Here is a 21872-nt window from a genome sequence, read left to right as displayed (position 1 = left end):
TAGAGAGAAAATTTACTCTGCTGTCCTCTCTCTTTGTTTTGGGTGGGTTTTTTTTTTTTTTTTTTTAAATCATTCTGATTTGGGCCATTTCTTCTAGAGCCTAGAGGTGCTAAAATTTCTCCACACCCATTGCAGGCCACTTACAGTTTATAGGAGACACCCAAAGGTCTCACCGAAGAGCAGACAGGCACAGAAGTTTGGCAAGAACCCATCGTGTCCACAGGTGGGTACTGACCATCCATGTTCTGCAGCCCTGGGGTTATCACTGTCAGAAAACCACAGCAAAAGGAGGTAAATGCAGACAACGTGCCATCCATCTGTGGCCAAGAGAAGGGGAAAAAACCCACATCCTGCTGTGAGAACAGCAAGATGGATTCCTGAACATTCTGCACCAACTGTGTGCTGTGTCTACCTGTGGAGTTTTGCATTTTGGAGGATTTTTTCAAGTGGATGGAGCCATCTCTGGCTTGGAGAAGGAGCACACATTGGAAAGGGCAGTGTCATGGCCAGGGAGCACAAGGTGCTAAATGCCTATCAGTGACTGGGCTCCATCCAGCTGTGAGGGGCTGCTGGCTGCCTGCATTCACCTGCTTTTTGTTTTGTGATGATCACCCTGGCATCAGAGCAGGGCGATACACCTCGGCTCAGCAAGTGCTCTCTTCTCAGGAGGAGGGCAAAGGGTGAGAGGCTGCGTGCTTACAGAGGGTGAGGTAGGTACACAAATTAACCAAGCAGATTTCATCTAACCTTGTTTTCAGCTCTGATCTTCATCAAACACAGCTCGATAGCAGGCAAATTACTGCAGCCCAGAGAAAAGTCATCACACTGGGATGGCAGTGCCCGGGGCAGCAGTGCCAGGTGCTGATGGTGCTGCAGAGGGACCATTTCTGAAGATGCTCAGCAGATTTGCACCCTTTGTCTTTCTTAAGGCAGCATTAAAAGCCACACTTCCCTATGGAAGAGCAAGGATGGACAGAAAGCCAGAAGGGGGTGTTGAGCAGAGAAATCTAATAATTGATAAAATTAGCCCAGGTGGCCACAGATACTCTGAAAATCTGTTCTGGCCAAGAATTGTATTTGCTGTGAGTGATTTCATTTTGTCAGTCTGTGTTTCAAATCAACTTTGACACAACTTCAGCTACAACGGCTTTGAAGTCTGAACTAAATGTGCTATGGAGAACATTATTCATAACCACTCAGATGGAGAGGGAATATTTTTCTTTTGAAAGGCCCTGCCAAACCTGTCCTGTGCTTTGTTTACTTTCAGAGGCACTGTGGTCATTCCTTAGGAGGAAAGGGGATGAAGGAAAGAAAGGGCCAAAACAGTCTGGTAGGGAACAGCCTTCCAAAATCACAGATCAGAAATTCAGTAAAGAATACAGGGAACATTCCATCTGGAGACTGCTGCTTTGTGTGGACAGCTAGAAGTCTTGGGTCCACTCTGTGACACCTTGGACCTGTATCTATATTACAGAGAGTTAAGCTGCTGTACTTTGTAGGTGAGTGGATCTATTTGCAGTGGCAAGGTGCAACCCAAACAGCAAGTGTTTACATACTTGGAGACCTCAAATCCTATGCAGTCCCCAGAGGGTGCAGCAATCAGCTAGGATTTTACAGGGCAGGGATTTGCAGGGTTGGGGTTGCATACATACAGATCCACAAAAGCTTTGAAGATACATAATTTTTACATAGGAATTATGAGAATGAGTTCTGACTAAAATTTATGCAACAGTAATTTCAAATGCTCCAGGCCCAAATCTGCTTCCACAAAAGTCCCTGGAAAGACTCCAAGACAGCAAGCCAAGACCCTTGGTTTCTGTGCCTACTCTACTTTTAACACCTTTCCTCTGTTCATTTGTCCTTCACTTAGAGCTGGTTTGGGTTTTTTTCCTGTCTGACCATTTCTGTTATTGCATTCAACCAAACCTTCCTCTAGCACAGTGTCATTCCTTTAAAGTTTGTAAGAATGTGTTTCCTGAACTCACTATCTTTCATTCCCCTTCCTATTCCCTTTCCTCTTCCCCTTTCCTTCCCTTCTCAGGCTTTTTAGTATCACAGCTGGCCATTCTACCCCAGACTCACATTTGGTATCACTTTGAATGTATCTTTCCTTCCTGGTGGCTGCTTCCTTCCTGCCCACTCCCAAACACTCCTCTGATAAGCATCACGTTGCCTCCCGCTGCTCACTTCTCTTTTCCTTACATGTCTCTTCTGCAGTTATCTTGTTCCTGAGGATCCTTTCAACTACCTCATCTCATCTCCTGTTCTTCCTCTCACATCACCCCAGTCTCTCATTCTCATCTCCCCTCAGTTTCTCTCCTCCTTGCTCCCTGTGGCTGCTTTTCTTTACTACACACATAATTCCCCAACACTTTATTTCTCAGAGAAAAAGCTAGGCATAGACAGGAAGGGTGATATTTTTATTATTATCATCAGGGGGATATATTTGTTACCTAAGTTAGATAAATAAGCTCCTTATGCAATCGGTGGAGAAGAGTAGGACAACTTAGGAGGTTTATTAGATGTTGTCTTCCTTTATTGACTCTGTAGGGAACCCAACTGACTCCATCTGATTTAGTAGCCTGAAATTAATGAAGTCACATGAATATCTTCTGTACAATCTCACTTTTGTTTAGGTTCATGTGAAGGAGAGAGGGAAGGACAAAATATCACTAATACAAGGGCTATACTTGGCAGTGACCAGGCAGCCTCAGCTCCTGACATGCTGGTGAAGTGTGGGGAGTGGCAGCTTTTTGGAGATCCAAAGGAGAGGAAAATGTTGTTGCACACACCTGAGAGGAATGTGTCCCAGCCAGAATAGGGTTTTGGGGTGTGACATCCAGGTCACCTTTGCAAAAGGCCCCTGGGGGATCGATTTGTTTGCTCAAAGAAGGGTAGGGCCAGCAAAAGTGGGAAGGAGTCGTCCAGCAAAATTAAGCAAAGAGATGAGCAATGTAGTGGTCAGAGCAAGGATCCAAAAAAGAGGTTGTTGTTTAGGAGACTTGAGAGGATCAACGTTGCCAGCACCCAGGATGCTTCAGTACAAGTGAAAGAAGGATGGCCATACCAAGGTCCCATGGTTCCAGACAAGGAGATGCTGTATTTGAGAGATGAGACACAGAATCCTCAGGAATGGAAAACAGTTTGAATGCTGGAGTCCAGTAAGAATGCTGAATCAAAGACGAACAGCTTGCTATTTCAATTCCTCACTCTGGGGACCTCCACAGACCCTCTGTAGCTGTGAGTACACCTCTGATATTTCCTCTGCTTGATTTCCTATGTCCCCACCAGGTCCTGGGCTACAACTGCTCTTGTAACATTTAGTATGTGCTCACTGAGGATGGAGTTCAATGGAGTAAAATCCTGCATCAGAGTGATAAAATACTGCTCTAAACAGGATAATGGTTAGAAACACTATTGTTTAGCTTCCCATGTTTTTGACCTCGTTTGCCTCGAGAAGCCCACTGAAAACCACAAGGCAGGTGGGTGAGTGAAAAGGAATATTAGTGTGAGAGAACACAAAAGCTGGCAGACAGGAGAGTAGGCAGCTCAAAGGCTGTGCACCCTTCTGTAGCTGATGTCTCCATTCTTACTGCTATATCTTTAGATGACTTCCAAGGCTATTAGACAATATTCTTTTACCCATACCTATTAAACTATGTTAGACAAATCCCATACCTATATTAGACAATATTCTCTTACCAAACTCTTACCTGTCCTTTACTGTGAATCACTGCAGCTCTATTCATTTCACCCACATAGAAGTGTTAGATTTTCCTTTTTCTTTTAATGAGAAAGAACTTGCTAGGTCCAGCTTTTCCCTGAGATCTGATAATATGCAGGGCAAGAATGGTGGTGGGAGGGCTCTCAGGACTCACAGTGAATAAACATGGGAATTTTCCAAACCAGTTAAGAGTCGAAGAGGCGCAAGAAGACAAATACCAAGGAACTGTGGACATTTCAAGAGTAAATCAGCCTTTGATCTGAGACACAAAATAAAACTAGATTCTTAAAAGTTTCTCAAGGTAAGTGTTTTTCCTCCAATCCTGCTATTTTCTCTCCCCCTCAGCAATGTTATACAAGCACCTTGCTTTGTCAGAAGTACAAAGCACTTGGGAGAGTTCAATGCATCCAAAGTGACTCCAGAACAGAGCAAGAAAAACCTTTCAGTGCAAGATTTGTGTAGGCGGGGGCAGAACACGAAGCACAAACAAGTGCCCTGTGAGAGACTGGAGGAGAAGCTGCTTTGAATCTGCAGAGAGAAGGAGCCCTCACCCTTTCTATGGCTTTCTCAATGTAGCTGAAAAGAGACTCCCTGCCTTCCAGCCCTGTGAATTTTCACTCCAGCCTCGCTGTTTGTAAGCAGTACACAAAGCCCTTATCTCCCAAGCACAGCTTTAGATTATAGAAGGGCAGCTGTCAAGGCTAATGAGCACAGGGCTGACCCAGTGCTGCAGCAGAGGGGCACCTCTGGAGCAGCTGCTGGAGGCTGGGTTTGCAGTACAGCCAGATGCACATTTCCATCTTTTTCCCCTCTCCCTGGTTAGCTCCTATTGCTCTGAAGCTACGGCTTGCCCACCTGCTCTCCCAATGCCTCAGCAACACTGAAAGCCCTCAGAGCCAACAGGGATGTGACATTTGCTGTGAGCCCGGTGGGATGGGGAGGCGCCTCCACAGATGGGAGGGGTGTGCTTTGCCAAAAATCGTGGCTGTGAACTCTTTTTTGTTGCCTGTATAACTTTCTGTTTGTCTTTTTGTAGGCATAGCATGGCTTTTAAGCATTCCAATCAAACAACCCGGGCAACTCATCCTGGTGGCCAATTATAATGGCAAACACAAGTGGCTCTTGACCCATGTGGGAGCTGATAAAAGCCAGGTGACTCCATGGAGAACACCAAGATGCTTTGCAGTGAAGGAACATCATACTGAGGTGATACCCAGTAAGTCAACATAACCACCTTCTGCCCTATGTTTTGGCATCACCCATCCAGAAAATGAGATTTTCTGATAAAACTATTGCTTATTCATTGCTTATTCTGAGAAAAAGCCCACCAGTCCTCTGTGCTCTAAGGTTATTGCTTCACAGCACAAATTAGGAAAGGTACAGTTGGTAGAGTGGGAAAAAGAGGAACCTTTTGGGAATAAATTGGTCTCTCATTACTGTAAATGAAAAGCAGCTTAAGCCTGTTGAATGTGGAAATCACAAACATCCTGGTACATATTTTCCCATTTATATCATATATTCAGATAAATTGAAAGTGATCTTTTGTATCAAACTTCCCCCACCATCCAATGCAGTCATTTCCCCTAATAGACTTCCTAGTGCTTTGTGTGGTCAAGTGTTAGATGTCCCCAAGGAATGAAGTTTCCATCACTTCCTTGCAAGGCATTGCACATCTCTCCATCGAGGACATTTCTGAGATTCAGTTCAATGTTGCTTTTACAGGAACACTCCCAGTACTCCTGATTATCCCCCTGCATACATTCTTAAGTAAATATGGTTATAATTTAATTTTTTCTAACACTGGTGACAGTCCCTCTTTGTCATCTTCTGACTACTTCATGAAGAAAAATTTAGGAATGGCATATTCAGAGACAATGTCTCTCCTGTTTTTTTGGTTGCTGTTCTTGAATGCCCTCCAGCATGCCTCTGACTAGAAGTGCAATACACGGGACTCAGAGCAATATTCCACATGCTCTGCCTTCCCATATGTAAGAGGGTGCCTTCCCACACATTGCCCACTTCTGCAGCTTAAGAAATACCATTTCCAATCAGCTAGCTGCTATCATTCCTAGATCTCCTCAACACAATTTATTCCTGCTGCATATTTGAGTTTCAAGTTGTTCTTCTCAAGTTTGCATTTTTCCAAGTTGGAACTTGTACTGTTGTTTTCCAGACATTCTTTAATCTCTCTCAAATTGCTTCATATCACTTTCCTGTTTATAAGGGTGTTCACAGTCTTTCCCAGAGCAGGATTGATGTTTTTCACTGCTTACCAAAAAAAAAAAAAAAAAAAATTTTAAGTGTCATTACACAAACCATCAGAACACTTAGAACATTTAAATATCTGCAGTGGAAGACACCCAATGCTCCACTTTACCTCTATCCTTCCTCTACTGCTCTGTTTGTTTTCTAAAATTTAAACCACCACTAAAGGGCTCGTGCTGTGCTTAAATGAATGCACCACAACCACAAGATCCCATGGATTTCATGTGAGTTCTGCTTACTCTGTTTGACAGTGGAAAGCCTCAGGTGAATTCCTCACCTGATGGCAGGACCTAAGGCTCTCCAAAGGAGAGGTGATGTGTGGCTGCACAGTGCCTTCGACAGCATCTGTGTGTGTGTGTGCAGAGCTTGCTGCAGCACTAGTTGTGCAAAGCACCTGAGGCAAAATAAGAGCAGCTTGCCTTCCACCACTCTCACAAAAAAAAAAAACCTCCACAGTTTTCTTCTCTTAAAACATATAGACAACCTTAGTCATGTCACCTTCCTTTTGGGATCAGTGTCTTGAGGTCTTCTCAGCACCTCTGCAGAGGGATGACACCAACTACCAAAGTGTTCAGTGAAGATTGCATATCCAGGGAAGGAGCCGCATATCAGGGAAGGAAATTGGATATCCATTTCTGCCTTTCTGGAGCATCAGCTGACCAATACCAACCCATCCAGCACAGGTAAGCTCAGAACTCAGCCAGTTTGGCTTGTCTTTGTGCTTAGCATCTTAACTTGTAGAGACCATTCTTCAGGAAACTATCTAGACACTAGATCTCTGGCCTTAAAACTCCCCCTCAGTGGCTGCTTTCTGGCAGAGGCTGGGAAAGGTCCATGGATAACTTCAGAGTGGCCCAAGAGAGGCAGCTCAATTTTAATGCTTACAGCAGTACATTTCCAGTGGAAAATATCTAGATATTCATCCCCTTATGTTAAAACCACTGCCCAAAATAGATCTGTACTTGTGTCATAGATGACAATAAGAAACTCTGGGTGGGTGAGCAAAGTAAGAGTTTTCTGAGCATGCAGTTTCAGAGTTAGCTGCTTCCCTAACTGGCAGGCACAGAGGAATTTTTGCTGCTTTGCCTTGCAGTAGTCTATTTGATGAGCACTGTTACTCACAGCTGGCCACTCACCCCACCTTTATCACTTCCTAGGGTCCTGTGAACATCAACTTGGCAATTAATCTTCAGAAAGAAGGACAAAATAGTGTTGAGAGGTTTTGAGGTTTTTGTTTTGTTGGGGTTTTCTTCTGGAAAAGAAAGTATCTGTGAAAAACATGTGTATTCCCTTCTGTTGTGCAAGTCTCAGAGCTGGGGCAAGACCAGTAAGTTTTTTAAGGGAGATGGCTACTGCCAGCAGCAGTTTCAGAAATGACACCACTTTCAGTTTCACAGACACACTTTGGAAATGGATCCCAAGGATGTGAGATTAACAGGTAAGAGAAACAGGAGCAGCTTTCTCTTTCTCTTCCCCCATGGCTACCAGAGCCCTCCTCAGGCTGCTGTCCTGTTGTCCCTGCTTTCATATTCTTTTCTTCCCAGTGATCTCTGCAGTGCCCTTGCTGGCTGAGGACCTGATGGAGGAGCTTCAGTGTCTTCTCCCCAGGAGATGAATGTGCCATCCCACAGGGTCTGGGAAAGCTATACTTGCTGTTTGTGCAGCAGTCACAGCTTTCTGGGGGACAGGTTTGATGCTGGAGGTGGTGGAGGTTTGCTTATTTACTTATTTTCTATCTTTCCCTCTTCTTTTTCCATTTCCTCTTTATCTTTCCTTCCAGAACCCTTCAAACTGTCTCACTCATTAGAGAAGGCCTCCAGCTTTGGAGTAGGAAATAACAGCTGAAGAGCAATATTATCAACAGTTTGGAGCCAGGGCTGAAGAGAAATGCTTTGTCCAGCAGGAAGAAGCAAGGTAAATACAGACATCCATCCTGGGACTTGGGCAGAACAGTACCTCTGGACTTGTGCTCCTATGTTTGTTTGGGGTTTTTGTTTGTTTGTTGGGATTTTTGTTTCTTTGGGTTTCTTTGGGGTTTTTTTGGGTTTTTTTTTTGTTTGTTTGGTTGGTTTGGTTTTTTTCTGTTGTTTTGTTTAGATTTGGGTTTTGGGTTTTTTGCCCTAAAGAAAACTGCCAGGACATGTTTAGTTAACATGCTTAAGGCAACAGCAGCTTGCACCCAGGCAAGCAGGCTGCAGCAGCAGGGCAGCATGGCATAGGGTGCTCTGGCAGCGCACGCAGTACCACCTCCTGCTTAACAGCACCACTGCCTGCAGTGGCTTGGGTGGCAGCCACTCCTTGGAGGCCTCCTGTCCACCCTCTGATCCAGCCCAAGGTGGCCCAGCTCCTGACAGGATCACAGCACAGGGACACACGTGCCTGCAGGCAAATTATCACACCAGAGGCACAACAGGCAGGGCCGGGGGCTAACCCAAGCGCGGGGCTGCTGTGGTGAAGCTCTGCACCATCAGAAATCATGAGCTGTCCTGCATCACAGCTGGCGTGTCAAGGGGACCATTCACCCCCTCCTCACACCACAGCAAGGCCAGCCACAGGCAGCACAGAGACAACAGCACACTCAGCTGAGAGCCAGGACACCAAGGCTACACCTAAATGGGAGAAGGCAGCGCACTAACACTGCAGCACTCATCTTCCTGAGCTGCTGTTGCCACTGCTTTATAGAGCCAGCACAATTCATTTATCCAGGCTGCCTTCATTTTATTGTTATTAATTGTTACGAGGTTTTTTTGGCAGGGATGGAGAAGCTTGTCTGATTAAAAATAGCTTTGGGGACGGCAGCTGGCAGAGTCACAATGAGAGAAGGATCCAGCTCCAGATCTTTCTTCAAATAATATGTTCCTAGCAAGTAACTGGGTGCAATCAAATGCAGAGATAAACACTAGCACTTCCCAAGGTGTAGCTCAAGGCTCTGACAGTCACTGTTTGCTGGCAAACATTCAGAAGGGTTGGAGACCTGCTCAAGTCTCTCAGACTTTCTGGCAGGACCAGTGTCCTACTGTTCTGCAAGGCTGGAGAGAAGAGAGTATTCGACAGAGACCAGGATATCTGAGCACGGTGGGATTTCAGCTGCACAAAATACGTCATAACAGTTTCAAAAAATACGCGGCCTTAAGGGCTGAGAATCTGGTTTCATGCGTGTGCATCTTCACTCTGTGGATGCTGCATGTGTGATTCTGCAGAGCCCCTATCCACGTCATCCAAGCAGTTTCCACAGCTTTCTCGCTTTGCATTCTGTACTAAGCATGTTTCCATAACTGGAAAGATAAGCAGGATGCTGAAGAATGGACACTCTAAGTGAACAGTGAGTGCGCTGAGAACTACAGCTGCACTTCCCCCATTTTTGATGCCAGCTGACAGTTTGACTGCAGATCCTTACTCCCCATCTCCAGTACACATCAGACCCACCTGAGCACAAACAGGAGCTTGTTCCTATGTCGTGCCCATTTTGATTTTCTCTGCCTAAGCTTCCGGTGTGGTGCTGCAAGAATGGGTTTTGAACACTTTGAGCGAGCCACTGGTTCAGCTACAGGAGAGCTGTGTTGGTAGGTTCTGGCTGGTGGAATCCAACATCCTTGCTGCAGGACTGAGCAAGTCAGCTTTCCAGCATCCAAGTGCTCACCCCATCATCCAGATTTGCTTCTAGCCAAGCCAGAGAACAGCAGGACTTCTGGAGAGCTGCCCTCATCCATAGCCTTTGAACTCATGAATGACTCTGCTGCTGCCACCACTCACTGGCTCTCTGAAGAATTTGCTTCTAGTAGCTCTTGGGCTCATGAAAATCATGTTTTGCAGCCCCACAGATCAGGAGAGCTGGTCTGCCTTTAAAATGTTGCTTTCTAATGCATTCTTGTGCTCACTTCCAGGAAAGTTTTGGCAATCTGTGAAGTTCATTCTTTGGAAAACATCTCACACTATGTCATTAGGTGAAAATGGCCTCTGGAACAGCTGAAAAAATCTAAGTGTTAAAGTCTTTGCCCACATATCCTATTTGCAGGAGGAAAGTGCCATGCTGCATCTTTTTGTTGGTTTTTTGTTTTGGTTCGGTTTGGTTTGGTTTTTTTTTACTCTAGCATGTATGAGGAAAACATCTGAAACTCTTAGAATTTATACAGGCAGATCTGACAGCCTTTTGAATTTTAGCTGAACTGTACACAACCACTGAATTTTTGAGCTTGCTTACTTGCATCTTGAATATGCACTCAGCAATCAGACCAAGTTTTAGCAGCTCCCACAGAAATCACGGCTGCCGTGGGGACAACAGGCAGCTCACTGCTGTAAACCAAAAACCAGTGCAGCAACACGGAAATCAATAACCCACAACAATTTATCATTGCTGAAGTTCCGGCCCTGTCTTTTTTTTTTTTTTTTTTTTTTTTTTTTTTTTTTTTCTGTTTTCTTCCTTTGCCAGTTTAGCACATTTGCTCAGGACTGCCTGGACTAAAGGCAGCAGCACATCGTGCAGGGAAAGCTGAGCCCTGAGTCAGGGCAGCGAGTGCCACCTACTGAAACACGAGTTTTCCATCACCGCTTACCCCCCCAGCTTCCTCCAGGGCCTGGCTTACACTTCCAAAAAATACAAAAGAGTAGGAAAGAGGATTTAAGTTGTTTATAAGGCCATAACCCCTGTTTTAGCAGGCAAAACCTGGGAAGTGGCGGGGAGGAGGGGTGGGGAAGAAGGGGATTTATTTTCTAGGTTTTTGGTCTGCCTTAAGCAGAAAGGTACACAAAGAAGGGAAAAAAGTCCCTGCTTGAAAAACGTTTCCTTTTAAATGGCATGATATGCCTTTAAGGGGTAGGTAGTAGGCAAAGATCCATGTTCACCACATACAGACTTGCCTTGTTCTTCCATTTCTGGCTGAGTGATAAAACGTTAAATGTCATTTCCTGTATCAGTGGTTAACCACTAGATGCTGGATCAGAGATTTACCAGAAGTGCAATATTCAAAAGTGGACCTGCTGCTTTCAATAACCCTTTCTTGCACCCTGTGGGAACCATTTAACCTTTGAAAGAGAGGAGAAGAGAAAAAACATAAAGGGAAAACAAAACAAAAATGCTGTGGATTTTGGTAGGGAGAAAATTCTTGAGCTTGGTGTCAAGGGCTCACACTTCATACAGAAAGAAGAAATCCTTCCCCAGCCCAAACACCAAAGTTTGTGAGAAAGGGAAGCAACTGGGCTGTTGCTGAGCCCATGCTTCTATGGCAGCAGCTGGAGATCAGACACTGGGGGATGCGGCTGTTTGTTTGGCACTGATTTTCCTCCACTAAAAGCCATCATATTTAGCAAGCAGACCGATACTGGAATCTAAAACATGTACTCCCTACCAGCCCTTACCTTCTTTACCAGCCTTACATTTTACATTGCCGAGGACAGCAGTTTATCTGCCCAGACTGTATTTATTTTATCACCGTCATAACAGTCAGGTTTGGGTTTGCTGGCATGAAAAATCATTTTGGGAAGAGCAGCTGGGAGAGTTTGGAGCAGATAAGGAAATTTCAGTTGAGGCTGCATTTCTGAAGGCTGAATTTTGGACATGTGGTTGTGCAATTGCCTGCGCAAATAGAGGGTTATTTTCCTAATTACATAATATTTGTAAAGCACTTAGAACATGAAATGGCTAAGCACACATCAAGAAATACCAGTTAGAGAAAGTCGTGCCCAAATAGTGGTGAACAATAATATAGAAATAAAGTAGCAGGTGTTTGGGCATACACCTGATGTCCAAACTGCCTGTGTATGGCTCTTGGATGCAGCAGCACCCCTTGCTTTACACTCCAGCCCCTGAATCCCTGCTCTCAAAGGGCTCAAACAACTTGCCTCAGTTGGAGAACACCTTTTTTCAGGGTGGGGAATGGCTCTGCCTTTGCTGTGTGCACTTTGCACAACACGGCCCTTGCCCCTGAAGGCAGCCTGCAGGGAGTATTGCAATTGAAATAATAAATAGTAATAACTTCAGAGTTGAGGTACCTCACTCCTTTCTACCTCTGCCAACAGGAAACCCCCACATTTCTTCTGTTATTCCTATTTATTCATTTGCACAGCAGCAGCACCCAGCTGACTCAGTCACCACCCGGAGCCCAGACGTGGTCGGTGCTGTGCAAACACTCTGTGGTCACACAGTCCCTCCCTGGCAGGGCTGATGCTCTCAGACATGAAAGGGAAACACTCCCAGCATCCCAGGCCAGGCACAGTTTGCCCACAGGTACCCGTGCCCTACGTGGAGTTCGGTTCCTGGAGCAGACTCAAGGAGGCAATAGGAATTACACCAGTCTGATCCTGACTGTCCAGGCAAACGAGGGCAGAGCTCAGTGTTTGCACAGCACTGCTTGTGTTGCTGCCACAAACAAAGCTGAGTCCAGGGAGGAGGCTTCTGTGCCACTCAGGGAAAAACTGGAATAGTGGAAGATCCCAAAAGATTCCCCCAAAAGGCAGAGTGTTTTTATTCCTTGCTCCAAAAGTAACAGGAAATCTCCAGATTACTCATCTTTTCCCAGGAACCCTAGCTGGAAATAAATCCAGGGGCCTTGCTATTTTCCAACACACACACACACACACACAAAAAGGAGCCCTGCAAAGACCTTAACACCAGCTGTGCTTGCCCTTGCCAGAACTTCCTGAACCCACCCCTGGTTGTATCCTTGCTTGCCAAGCAAGGCAAATATTTGAGAGGCCACCTCAGTTCTGCAGTGCCTGGTGAAAAATCCACATCAAACCCAAGCAGTAAAGGCTGAGGCTCAGAGCAGCTTGGCAGCCAGAAGTCCTGTCAGGCAGGCCAAGCCTTTATATAGCAGGAGGTCACTGGAACACACTCTGGCTCACCTATCTCATCGATCAAAAGAGTGCAACTGCTCAGGAACTTATCCTGCTTGCCTTCCCTTTTTAAAGTCCAATGCTGAGAAGCTGCTTCCCAGTGGGCAGAGAAGAAGGTGACACAGATTCAGTATCTCAGGGAGAGAAAATGAAGTTTCATCTCAGCAACTGCTGAAACTCACAGCACAAATGAATTCTGCTGTGTAACCCAGAGGCTGTAGCCAAGAGAAACTTGAGTCAGAAGACCTGATTTCAGTTCCTGCCTCTGCTACTGACCCACTGTTTGATCTTGGGTTAGTCACTTAACAGCCCCTGGAAATAAAGGTTTCCTTTGATGACTCCTGCTTGGGAACAGCCTGGACATTGTCAAGGACAGGGAAGGGCGAGGTGACATCTGCAGCTGAGGCACAGATTGGCCTGCTGCTGCAAGGAATATGTAGAAGATGGGTGATGAGGAAGGAGTGAGGTAGAACAGGGGCTTGCTAAGCTTTTGAGGTGTTAAAAAAAGAATTCACAAAATGGGGACACCTCTCCTCATACATTGGGAACATGGAGTTTCTGGGCTTCCAGTATGCAGCACAAGCAAGACAAGCCTCATCAGAGAGCCAGGAGATGACTTGCCTGTCATGCTCCAAGGGTCAAATCTCTGACCACATCAGCAATCCCACACATTCAGGAACTGTGAATCAGGGCTTCAGAAACTGCAAGTCTGACTTCAACTTCCCAAAGTTTCCAAAGCATACCCTTGCTTACTGTTTCCTTTTTTATATGAGTACACTGATTATTTTCCATATTTAATTGACTCCAGAAGTTGGAATTAATGATCTGTTTGTCAGCATGTAATGCTCAGTGCAGTATGGCCACCCCTTCATGCTTAATATTTGAAAAGCTTTTTCTGCTTCTCTGTAGCTCTGTAGTGGATCACACCTACTGCACAGAGGAAATAATTTCTGACTAAAGCCTAAGAAGAGACATAATCTGTTAAGAATTTTATTTTCTTTTTGTTTTAGGTCTGGTTTATACCTCAGAATTGTACTGATTTTAAGTCAGCTCATGGCAGACTGAGGACACATAGATTAATTAAACCAGGTCAAATAACATGTCCCAGTTTTAAGAACCAGGTGTGGCAAATTTAGCCCCCAACACCTACATCTTCATACACAACCTTTCAAGGTGGTCTCCACACAGTACACAGCTCCAGGCTTCAGCTTCAAGCCTGGCTTCCCTCTTTGCTCATACAAATGGACTGCACAGATCTACCTTAGTGGTGAATGTGCAGCCTCTGTTCCAGGTGTGTGCTGCCTTGCATCAGCTCATCTGGATTCTGACCCAGCTACATTTCTCCATGCCTCCACATCTGCCTTTCAAACACCCCCTGACAGCTGCAGGAAGGGGTGGTGTTGCGGTCTGAAGGCGTGTGGAGGCTGAGGCCAAGGAACCCAAGAGAAACACAAGGTGAGGCTGCCACACCCCTGGGGCTATCACAGGTAAACAACCCTTTGAGCTGGCTTTAAGCAGGAAAGAGCCCTGCCTTGTCCAGGGGTTGTTTCACAGGTATAGTCACAACAATCCCCACAGCAAAAGTAGGGAAAACCCAACATTATGTTTATTCATGAAGACTTGTGTTGATGTCCTCCTGCAAGGCACCAGACTGAGTTGTGGTGGTTTTTTATCCAGCAAAAAGCAGCAGTAGAAACCAGCCTGGTGTGTGCCTTCTACCCTACGCACTGTGTGTAAAATTTAGGTTTGTACTGTTTGGATGGTCAAGGCTTCAACATGTGAAAAAAGCCTTGAGGGCATAACATGGATTCAAAAGATCCATTTCCATGGTCTAGACTTCCTGGAAGTCTAAAGTGTAGCTATGGTCACCCCAGAAATATAAATTAGTTTCTTGGTCAACAGTTTCTGATGTATAGAGATTTTAGCATTAGAAGATGACAGGTTTGGCTGTCTTGAGGTTATTAAACTAAGGGGCTTAAATGAGTGAGCAGCTGAGTTATACTGGACAGTTTTTTATTTGCCAAAGGAAGGTGAAGATAGTGTTATGGGTGAAAACACAGAGCTAGGTTTTTGTTTGGGGTTTTTTTTATTTGTTTGTTTTGTTTGTTTTGTTTTGTTTTTAAGAAAAATATCATGCAGAAGGGATTCAAAATTAGGAGTTGATACTTCCAGAGATTCTGAGAAATTTAATTTTCTATTATACTCTCTATAAAGGGCAACATTAGTGTCATTTTTTCTTTTAAATCTAGATTATTCTTTATTGCTGTAGACCATGCTTTTCAGCATATCCATTCTTATCACTGTGCATGGATTCAACAGTTTGTAAAGCACTGTAGGCTGTGACCTAAGCAGACAAAGATGTGCTGAATATAAACTATCAAATTTGGTAGGGATGTAAGCATCTCTCTTAAGAGAATGGACTGAGCTGGGGCTGTGCAGCTGGAGAGGAGCCCCAGCTGAGAGGGGCCCTCAGCCCTGGGTGTCCCTGGCTGCAGGGAGGGCTCCGAGCAGGGCCCAGGCTCTGCTCTGGGGGCCCAGCAATGGCACCAGAGCCACAGGCAGGGACTGAGCCCAGGAGGTTCCACCTGGGCAGGAGGAACAATTTCTGTCCTGGGCAGTGACCCAGCACTGAACAGATTGTCCAGAGAGGCTGTGGAGTCTCCTCACTGGGGATATTCCAGACCCCTCTGGACACAATCCTGTGCCCTGTGCTCTGGGATGGCCCTGCTGGAGCAGGGAGGTGGCACCAGTGACCCACTGTGGTCCCTTCCAGCCTGAGCCATCCTGGGATTCTGTGTAACACAAGAGAGTTACAGAGTTTATTATAATTTTGCAGAGAAGCAGTTCCTTCAACGATAACGCAAACCCTTAGGGCTTACACATCATGAACTGGCTCCAAAAACTAAAACACAAAAATAATTCCCATAATATTTTTAAATTCACTTGCTACAATTTACTATTTGAAGATTTTTCTCTTTAAGCACAAGAGTTATGAGTTTGCATTAAAAATAAAGTGGTAGTTTCATCAATGTGCAGACACAAACAAGAAGCAAACTGGGCAAACTAGCCATTTGGGGAAAGGAGATGTACTGGGCAAAATTGAGAGGGTTTCACTGTCAGGGGCTGTGGGGGTGACCTGTGCAGCCCATGAACTGCCTTGGGCTGGGCACAGCCAACTCCTGGGGCTTTGAAACGGGTGGGACCAGTCCACAGAGAGCAAATGTCCAACCAAAGTAGAACATGGCACCTCCACTAGAACAAATTTAATCGTGAGTGGCAGCTGTTAGGAGAGCAGTGAGGATTCAGGTGAGGAGATGGAGGAAACACACGGAGATTTGTGTACAAGAGCAATAGAAGGACGTGGAGGGTGACAATGTTGAGGGCATGGCTGGAGACCCACTTTCCAAGAAGGCAATTTTCACTGATTAGAGACACCTGAGTAATTGCCTTCAGTGGAGGTTCCACCCACAGCAGCAGCCCTGGGAAGGCCAGAGGAGCCCTGCCTAGGAAGCAAAGAGCAGCAGATAAAAGCCATTAAGCACTCGGCTCCAGGGCTGTGTGCCACCATCCCTTCACTGAAAAGGCTGCGAGGGACTGTGTGCAACCTGCAATGAAAACTCATTTCAAAGGCAGCTGAGCTTTGGGACCAGTGAGGAAGAATCTATGGCGGAAGATCAGCTTGGGGAAGGAGAAAGAAAGGTGAGTGACAACACGGGACAACTTATTTTCTCTGTTCTTAAAAACAATAGCTTATAACTTATTATAAGAGCTGAAAAACTGTTTCCTCCTGCTCCCTGACTCAAGCTGATGTAAAATGCAATTATGTAGGATGCCTTTCTAGGTCTAGTGCTCTAAACTTGGTAAGGCCAAGCATCTATTACCTTATAAGGTTCATTTTGCAGTTACCCACTTCTTGCAATGTCTCCTTGTCTTCCAATTGTTTTATTTTCCCCAAACTTTCCTTTGCTTCTTTCCAGCAAATAGGGAAAAGTCTCTCAAGTAGTTTTACTTCTCTAAATTTGTCACTCGTTCCCTCACAGACCCGAAATTATAAACAGCTGTCTACAAAAACACGGTGCTTCTGTAGTAACCAATGTTTAGGACTCATGGGGAGGGTTGTGACTTCAGCCTGTGTACAGGGAGAGGACGGGAGTGCCGGAAACCAAGATCCTGCTGCAGTGTAGTTTCCCCCAGCCTGAACAATAGAGGGACACGTGGGATGTACGGACAATTCCTTATAAAGAAAACACCTCTCCGTTTATTCAGGAAACTCCAGGAAACCAAAAGGGAATAAAAACCCCAGCAAAGCAGGTCCCCCACTGTGTCCCCCAGGTATCTGTGACAGCAAGGAGAGTGTCCAAGGAGCCTGCCAAAGAGGAGATGCCTGGGGCAGTGAATCAGCCTCTCTGGCATGGCCTCTGAGGCCGAGTGACTCCAGCCAAAAATGCCAAGGTGAAGGGAACAGGGTCACTGGCATCAAGCACTTTCAGAGGAGCACCTGGGCACCGTCAGCTATTTGGGCAAGACATGTTGTTGCATTTACCCACATTAATTGCTCAGGAGTCAAGATTTTCCAGACATACACATGAGCAAGTAAAAGCACAAAGGTTATTTTTGTTAGCAGAAATTAGCTCCAAATAAAACCCAAAGCTACTTCCCTGCAAACTGTCAGGAGCTTCCTGTGGAGAAACCCAACTGCCGAATGAGAAAACAAGATTGGCTGTTAGTGTGAGTGCTTTCAAGGTTTAACTTCTCCAGAACTGTTTGTGCGAGCCTATTAATGTAGACTTGAGCTTTTCCTACTCAGTGGCTGATGGCTCTGGCCAAGCAAGGCTCAGGGCTTCCAAACTGCCAATATGTAGGTGACCTCAGCATTCCTATTCACAAAACCACTGTCCACTCTTGTACTCCTGCCTGCCACTTAATTTTGTGCAGAAGGTATTCCCTAAATGCAAACAACTGTCTGCTAGACAGATCTCTAGCAAATTATTTTTCTGAAACAAATGAGCATTCATTTGTTTAGCATGCAGGCATGAATCTGGATGTATATTTCATAAAACTATCCATCACAGCGCAGCTGCCTGATGAAAAAGATGATTCCAGCCTTGGGATGTGGCGCCATCTGCAGAAGTGCTGTTTTCTCTGTGTTTAGACAGGCCATGCAATGTCTTGTGAAGAGAAGAAACATCTGTTTTCATCCGTGATGCAGTAACAAAGAGACAACAAAAGAACATCTCCACAAGAATCAACATGGCACTTTTCCCTCTGGCCCTCTCTTTGAGGTCGATCTGTATTAGGCTCCTTCTGTATTTTGCCACAGGAAGAGGTGAGGGGAAAGGGAAGTACAAAAGGCTTCTTCATTTAATGGTGCAGCACTAGAAAAACAATCTAGGAATAGAATGAACATATTTTTAAAACTGAGGGTTCTGGTTTGTGGCCTGCCTTCCTTCCTCCCTGTCTTCCTTCCTGTAAAACGTGTTGTATTCCAGGGAAAAAAATGCCACCTTGTGAAGGCATGTTGGTACCATCACTGTCAGCTCCTCTACTTCCAGCTCAGTGGGTAAGATCAGGAATGTCTAGGTGTGGAAGATTTATGTCTCAACTACTTTCATGTCAAGAGCCCTTTGGGTATCTTTTGACACACAAGTTACCAGTACCAGTTTTAGCTGATACGGACACTGTGTTCCCTCTGTGCCCACTCTGTTTGTTCCTGTGCCAGGCCAAGTCCTCTGTTTCACTTATGCAAGTGTTTGGAATATGGAATTGATCCCACTGGAAACTAACCTCCCCCCACCTGCCCTCCTGCACTTTTTGTTTTTTCTGGCTCTCAGCTGCATCAGATCACTTCGTGTGCAATCACACAAAGGGTGGGGCCAGCAAGTAGAAACTGGGAAGCAGAGAAGGGATTGCTCCTCGTGGTGGCAGTGGCAGTAACTGGACTGATGGTGACACTAGAGGCACACACAAACCGCGGCTCAAGAGCAGGAGAAAAACCATCACTCATGGTTGAGGGACATCCAGCTCCAGGCAAACACCCCTCAGGCTTTGTATGGCAGAGGAAGCTGTATCACATAAGCACTTTAGAGTAAGGTCAAACAGTTTTAAAATGGACTGACAGAGGACACTTCACATGGCAGCACCCTCGAGCCTCCGACAGAGGAGGGAAGGTGGCAGAGTTGTGACCTTCTATGTCAGATCATCTCTTTCTCAGGAACATCTGCCAAGCCCTGCCTTTCATCTGTGTTTGCAACTGTGAAGTGTTGTCCATAGTATTATTCAGCTAAGGATTTTCTTTTCCTAAAACATGATTTTAAAGCCATGGTCCCTAAAGTTTGGTATGTCTTTGGAACCATCAGTACCCAGTTATGGAGCTTCCTAAGTTGAATTCTAGGCTGCAGGTGAGACTTCAGTGGTGGAAACACTGCATGAATTTCTGCCCATGATGGCACCTGAATAAACACTCCAGATCTGAGGATGACAAGGACACTTGCAACTCCCATGTGAATAATGCATGGATTGATCTTTTGCCTTGTGATCTGCACAAGGCTGGCTGTTACTACAGACTGTGGTGCCAGTTTCTAGGGAAAACCAGGGAAATGGAGCTAATAAAGCAAGAATTTATTTATATATATATAGCAAGATATACTTGGAGAACAAGTACATCTTACCGTTTTCTGGAGAAGCAGTTGTTTCATCTGTTGTCTCTGTGCTGCTCTCTTCTGGCTTTCTGAGGTGCATATGAAGGAAAAGAGAAGTAATGGAATTTCCACCTGGAAAACAATGCCCACAGAAGGACATGAAGAACAAACCTTTATCTGGCTGAACCTTTGACCCTAGCAGCCTTTGACTGACTGACCATCTAAATGCTTCTGGGGATTTTTTTGCTTCAGGTATTCCCCTTGGTTAAATAGAAGGTGATGCTTCAATCTTATTTGATTTCTGTTTGGAACTTTTAAGACTTTTAGTTAGCCAATAATTCTTTTACAGAATATCTTGTATTTTAAATTGTATTTATTATAGGATGATGTCTGCTTGTTTTAAATACTGATACTTCATGCTGTAATTGATTTTATGGTTAAAAACCCCTCTCCCACCTCCCACAAAATCTTACTCAATAGCTGTTGGATAAACTGTTTTGAGCATTGTGAACAGCCCTTATTTTTTGAAGAGAGCTAATCTGGATGCCCAGCAATTGCTTAAAGGTAACATTAACCATCTGGCTGCTGATCAAAGATGTTTGAAAGTGGAGGAAATCTGTAAATTTTCAAAGTATAATCAGTGTATGCTGAGAAAATTAACATTCTGGTGTCATGATGCCTGAGGAAATTCCATTATTTCTCTTTTCCTTCATATGTACCTCAGAAAGCCAGAAGAGAGCAGCACAGAGACAACGGATGAAACAACTGCTTCTCCAGAAAACGGTAAGATGTACTTGTTCTCCATGCATTTCAGTCATATGATTTGTTTGGTGTATCACTCTCCAGCCCATAACATTATTTAGTCTTTTTGTAAGATTAGAAAGAAGGGAAAATAATCCCAGCAGATCTCCTATTTGGCTCGACACCTGACGAGTGCTTAACCACAACACAAGGGCTCTTTTATGTTCCTGCTGCTGAGCGGAGCGGCAGCACCAGCCGTGTCCCACAGGAGCTCCCACAGCCCGGGTCCACAACCCCCCTGCAGGACACACTGACCACCCCTGGCCCCGCTCCTTTGCTTTCTGACAAGTGCCCACAGCGCCAGCGCCCAAACAAAGAACTTTTTCAGGCATCACAAAGTTACAACCCGGCTGCGGGAACCGTATCAAATCCTATTTCTGATCACTAAACTCCGTTTAATCTATCCATAATCCTTCAAATACTGTAAATATTTGTCTTTCGATTAAGAAAACAAAGCAAACCCACGGGGAGTGGCGGGGTCGGGGCGCTGTTTTTAAATCCTTTACAGGACACTCACCGAGTGTCTGGGGATGCTCGGGTGCTCCCGGCTCCCTTTTCACTGGTACTCATGGGAGCAACTCCTTCCTGGGGAAGGCAGAGCAGCCGGAGGCTGCTACAGCGGGTACAAGGCGGGGTGCGGAGTGCAGGATGAGGGATGCGGGATGTAGGATGCGGGACGCGGTCCCGTGCCGCCATCGATAGCTCGGCGCTCGGGCAGCCCCATCGAGAAGTCGGAGCTCGGCTGCGGCCGAGGCCGCGGGCGCCATCTTGGAGCCGGGCAGGGCGGTACCGCGGCCTCAGTGGGCCGGGTTTGGGTCCGCTCCGGGCCAGGGACAGCCCCACACAGCAGCACGGGCAGGGGGATGTGCTGGAGGGCGGCTCTGAGGGGAGGGACCGGGAAGTGACTAGTTGGCCGCGGCACGGGAGCGTGTCCGGCAGCCGGGAGCACCGGCGGTGTCCTGGGCGCTGAGGGAAGCGCGGCCGGCAGCTCGGGGCCCTCCTGCCCCTCTGCCCGGCCTACGGAGGGCACGGCCGGAGGCTCTGTGCAGCCCCGGGACAGAGGGACAGGGAGCTGCTGGAGAGGGGCACGGACATGGCGAGGGCTCCGGAGCATCTCTGCCGTGAGGAGGGACTGTGCGAGCTGCGCCTGTTTATTCCAGGGAACACTGAGGGGGGGATCCCATTAATGCGTATATGGGTAAATGGGTACCATGAGGACGGTGCCAGACTTTTCAGTGGTGCGCAGCGGCCACGAAGTCCAAATCCCCGAGCAGGTTTCCGTGCCCTGGCAGGGTTTGCACCGGGCGGTCTCCCGAGCCCCGACAATTCCCGGCCCCGCTCCCGCCGGCCGGGGCGGGGCGGCCCCGCGCATGCGCAGCGGCGCGGCCGCCGCTCCAAGGCACAGGCGCGGTGGCGCTGCCGCTGCGGCCCCGGCGGGAGCGGCGGGAGGAGGAGGAGGGCGCCGCGGGAGGAAGAAGATGCCGGGGAAGCTGAAGGTCAAGATCGTGGCGGGACGCCATTTGCCGGTGATGGACCGCGCCAGCGACCTGACCGACGCCTTCGTGGAGGTGGGTGAGGGGGAGCGGGCCGGGCCCGCGCGGCGGCGGCACCTG

The 21872-nt window shown here is 46.5% G+C and overlaps 1 protein-coding gene and 2 long non-coding RNA genes across 35 annotated transcripts in view; 2 read left to right on the top strand and 1 right to left on the bottom strand.

Moving 5' to 3' along the window:
• LOC115493520 (uncharacterized) overlaps positions 1-21604 on the bottom strand; it is a 70712-nt gene extending 49108 nt beyond the window's left edge. For both annotated transcript variants that reach the window (XR_012053616.1, XR_012053617.1), the window contains exons 1-2: positions 21470-21604; positions 19489-19590 (exon numbers count right to left, since the gene is read on the bottom strand). This is a non-coding gene — a long non-coding RNA (uncharacterized lncRNA). The remainder of the gene's footprint in view (positions 1-19488; positions 19591-21469) is intronic.
• Positions 5656-13158, top strand: LOC140682232 (uncharacterized). Its single transcript, XR_012053620.1, has 2 exons — positions 5656-7903; positions 8744-13158. It is a non-coding gene; the product is annotated as an uncharacterized lncRNA (long non-coding RNA).
• The window catches only part of C2CD5 (C2 calcium dependent domain containing 5), a 57342-nt gene continuing 56635 nt past the window's right edge, over positions 21166-21872 (top strand). For 4 of the 32 annotated variants that reach the window (XM_041713636.2, XM_030263835.4, XM_041713634.2 and 1 more), the window contains exon 1: positions 21200-21827. In XM_041713636.2, the coding sequence (XP_041569570.2) occupies positions 21462-21827 (366 nt within the window). In that variant the 5' untranslated portion in view covers positions 21200-21461. Of the gene's footprint in view, positions 21828-21872 lie in introns of all 32 variants that reach the window. The other 28 variants (XM_002187230.7, XM_041713635.2, XM_012569292.5 and 25 more) reach the window with 19 other exon arrangements.

This window comes from Taeniopygia guttata, chromosome 1A (genome assembly GCF_048771995.1).
Source record: "Taeniopygia guttata chromosome 1A, bTaeGut7.mat, whole genome shotgun sequence".
NCBI lineage: Eukaryota > Metazoa > Chordata > Aves > Passeriformes > Estrildidae > Taeniopygia > Taeniopygia guttata.
Note: the sequence above shows the minus strand (reverse complement) of the source record. Positions and strands in the feature narration are given on the sequence as shown.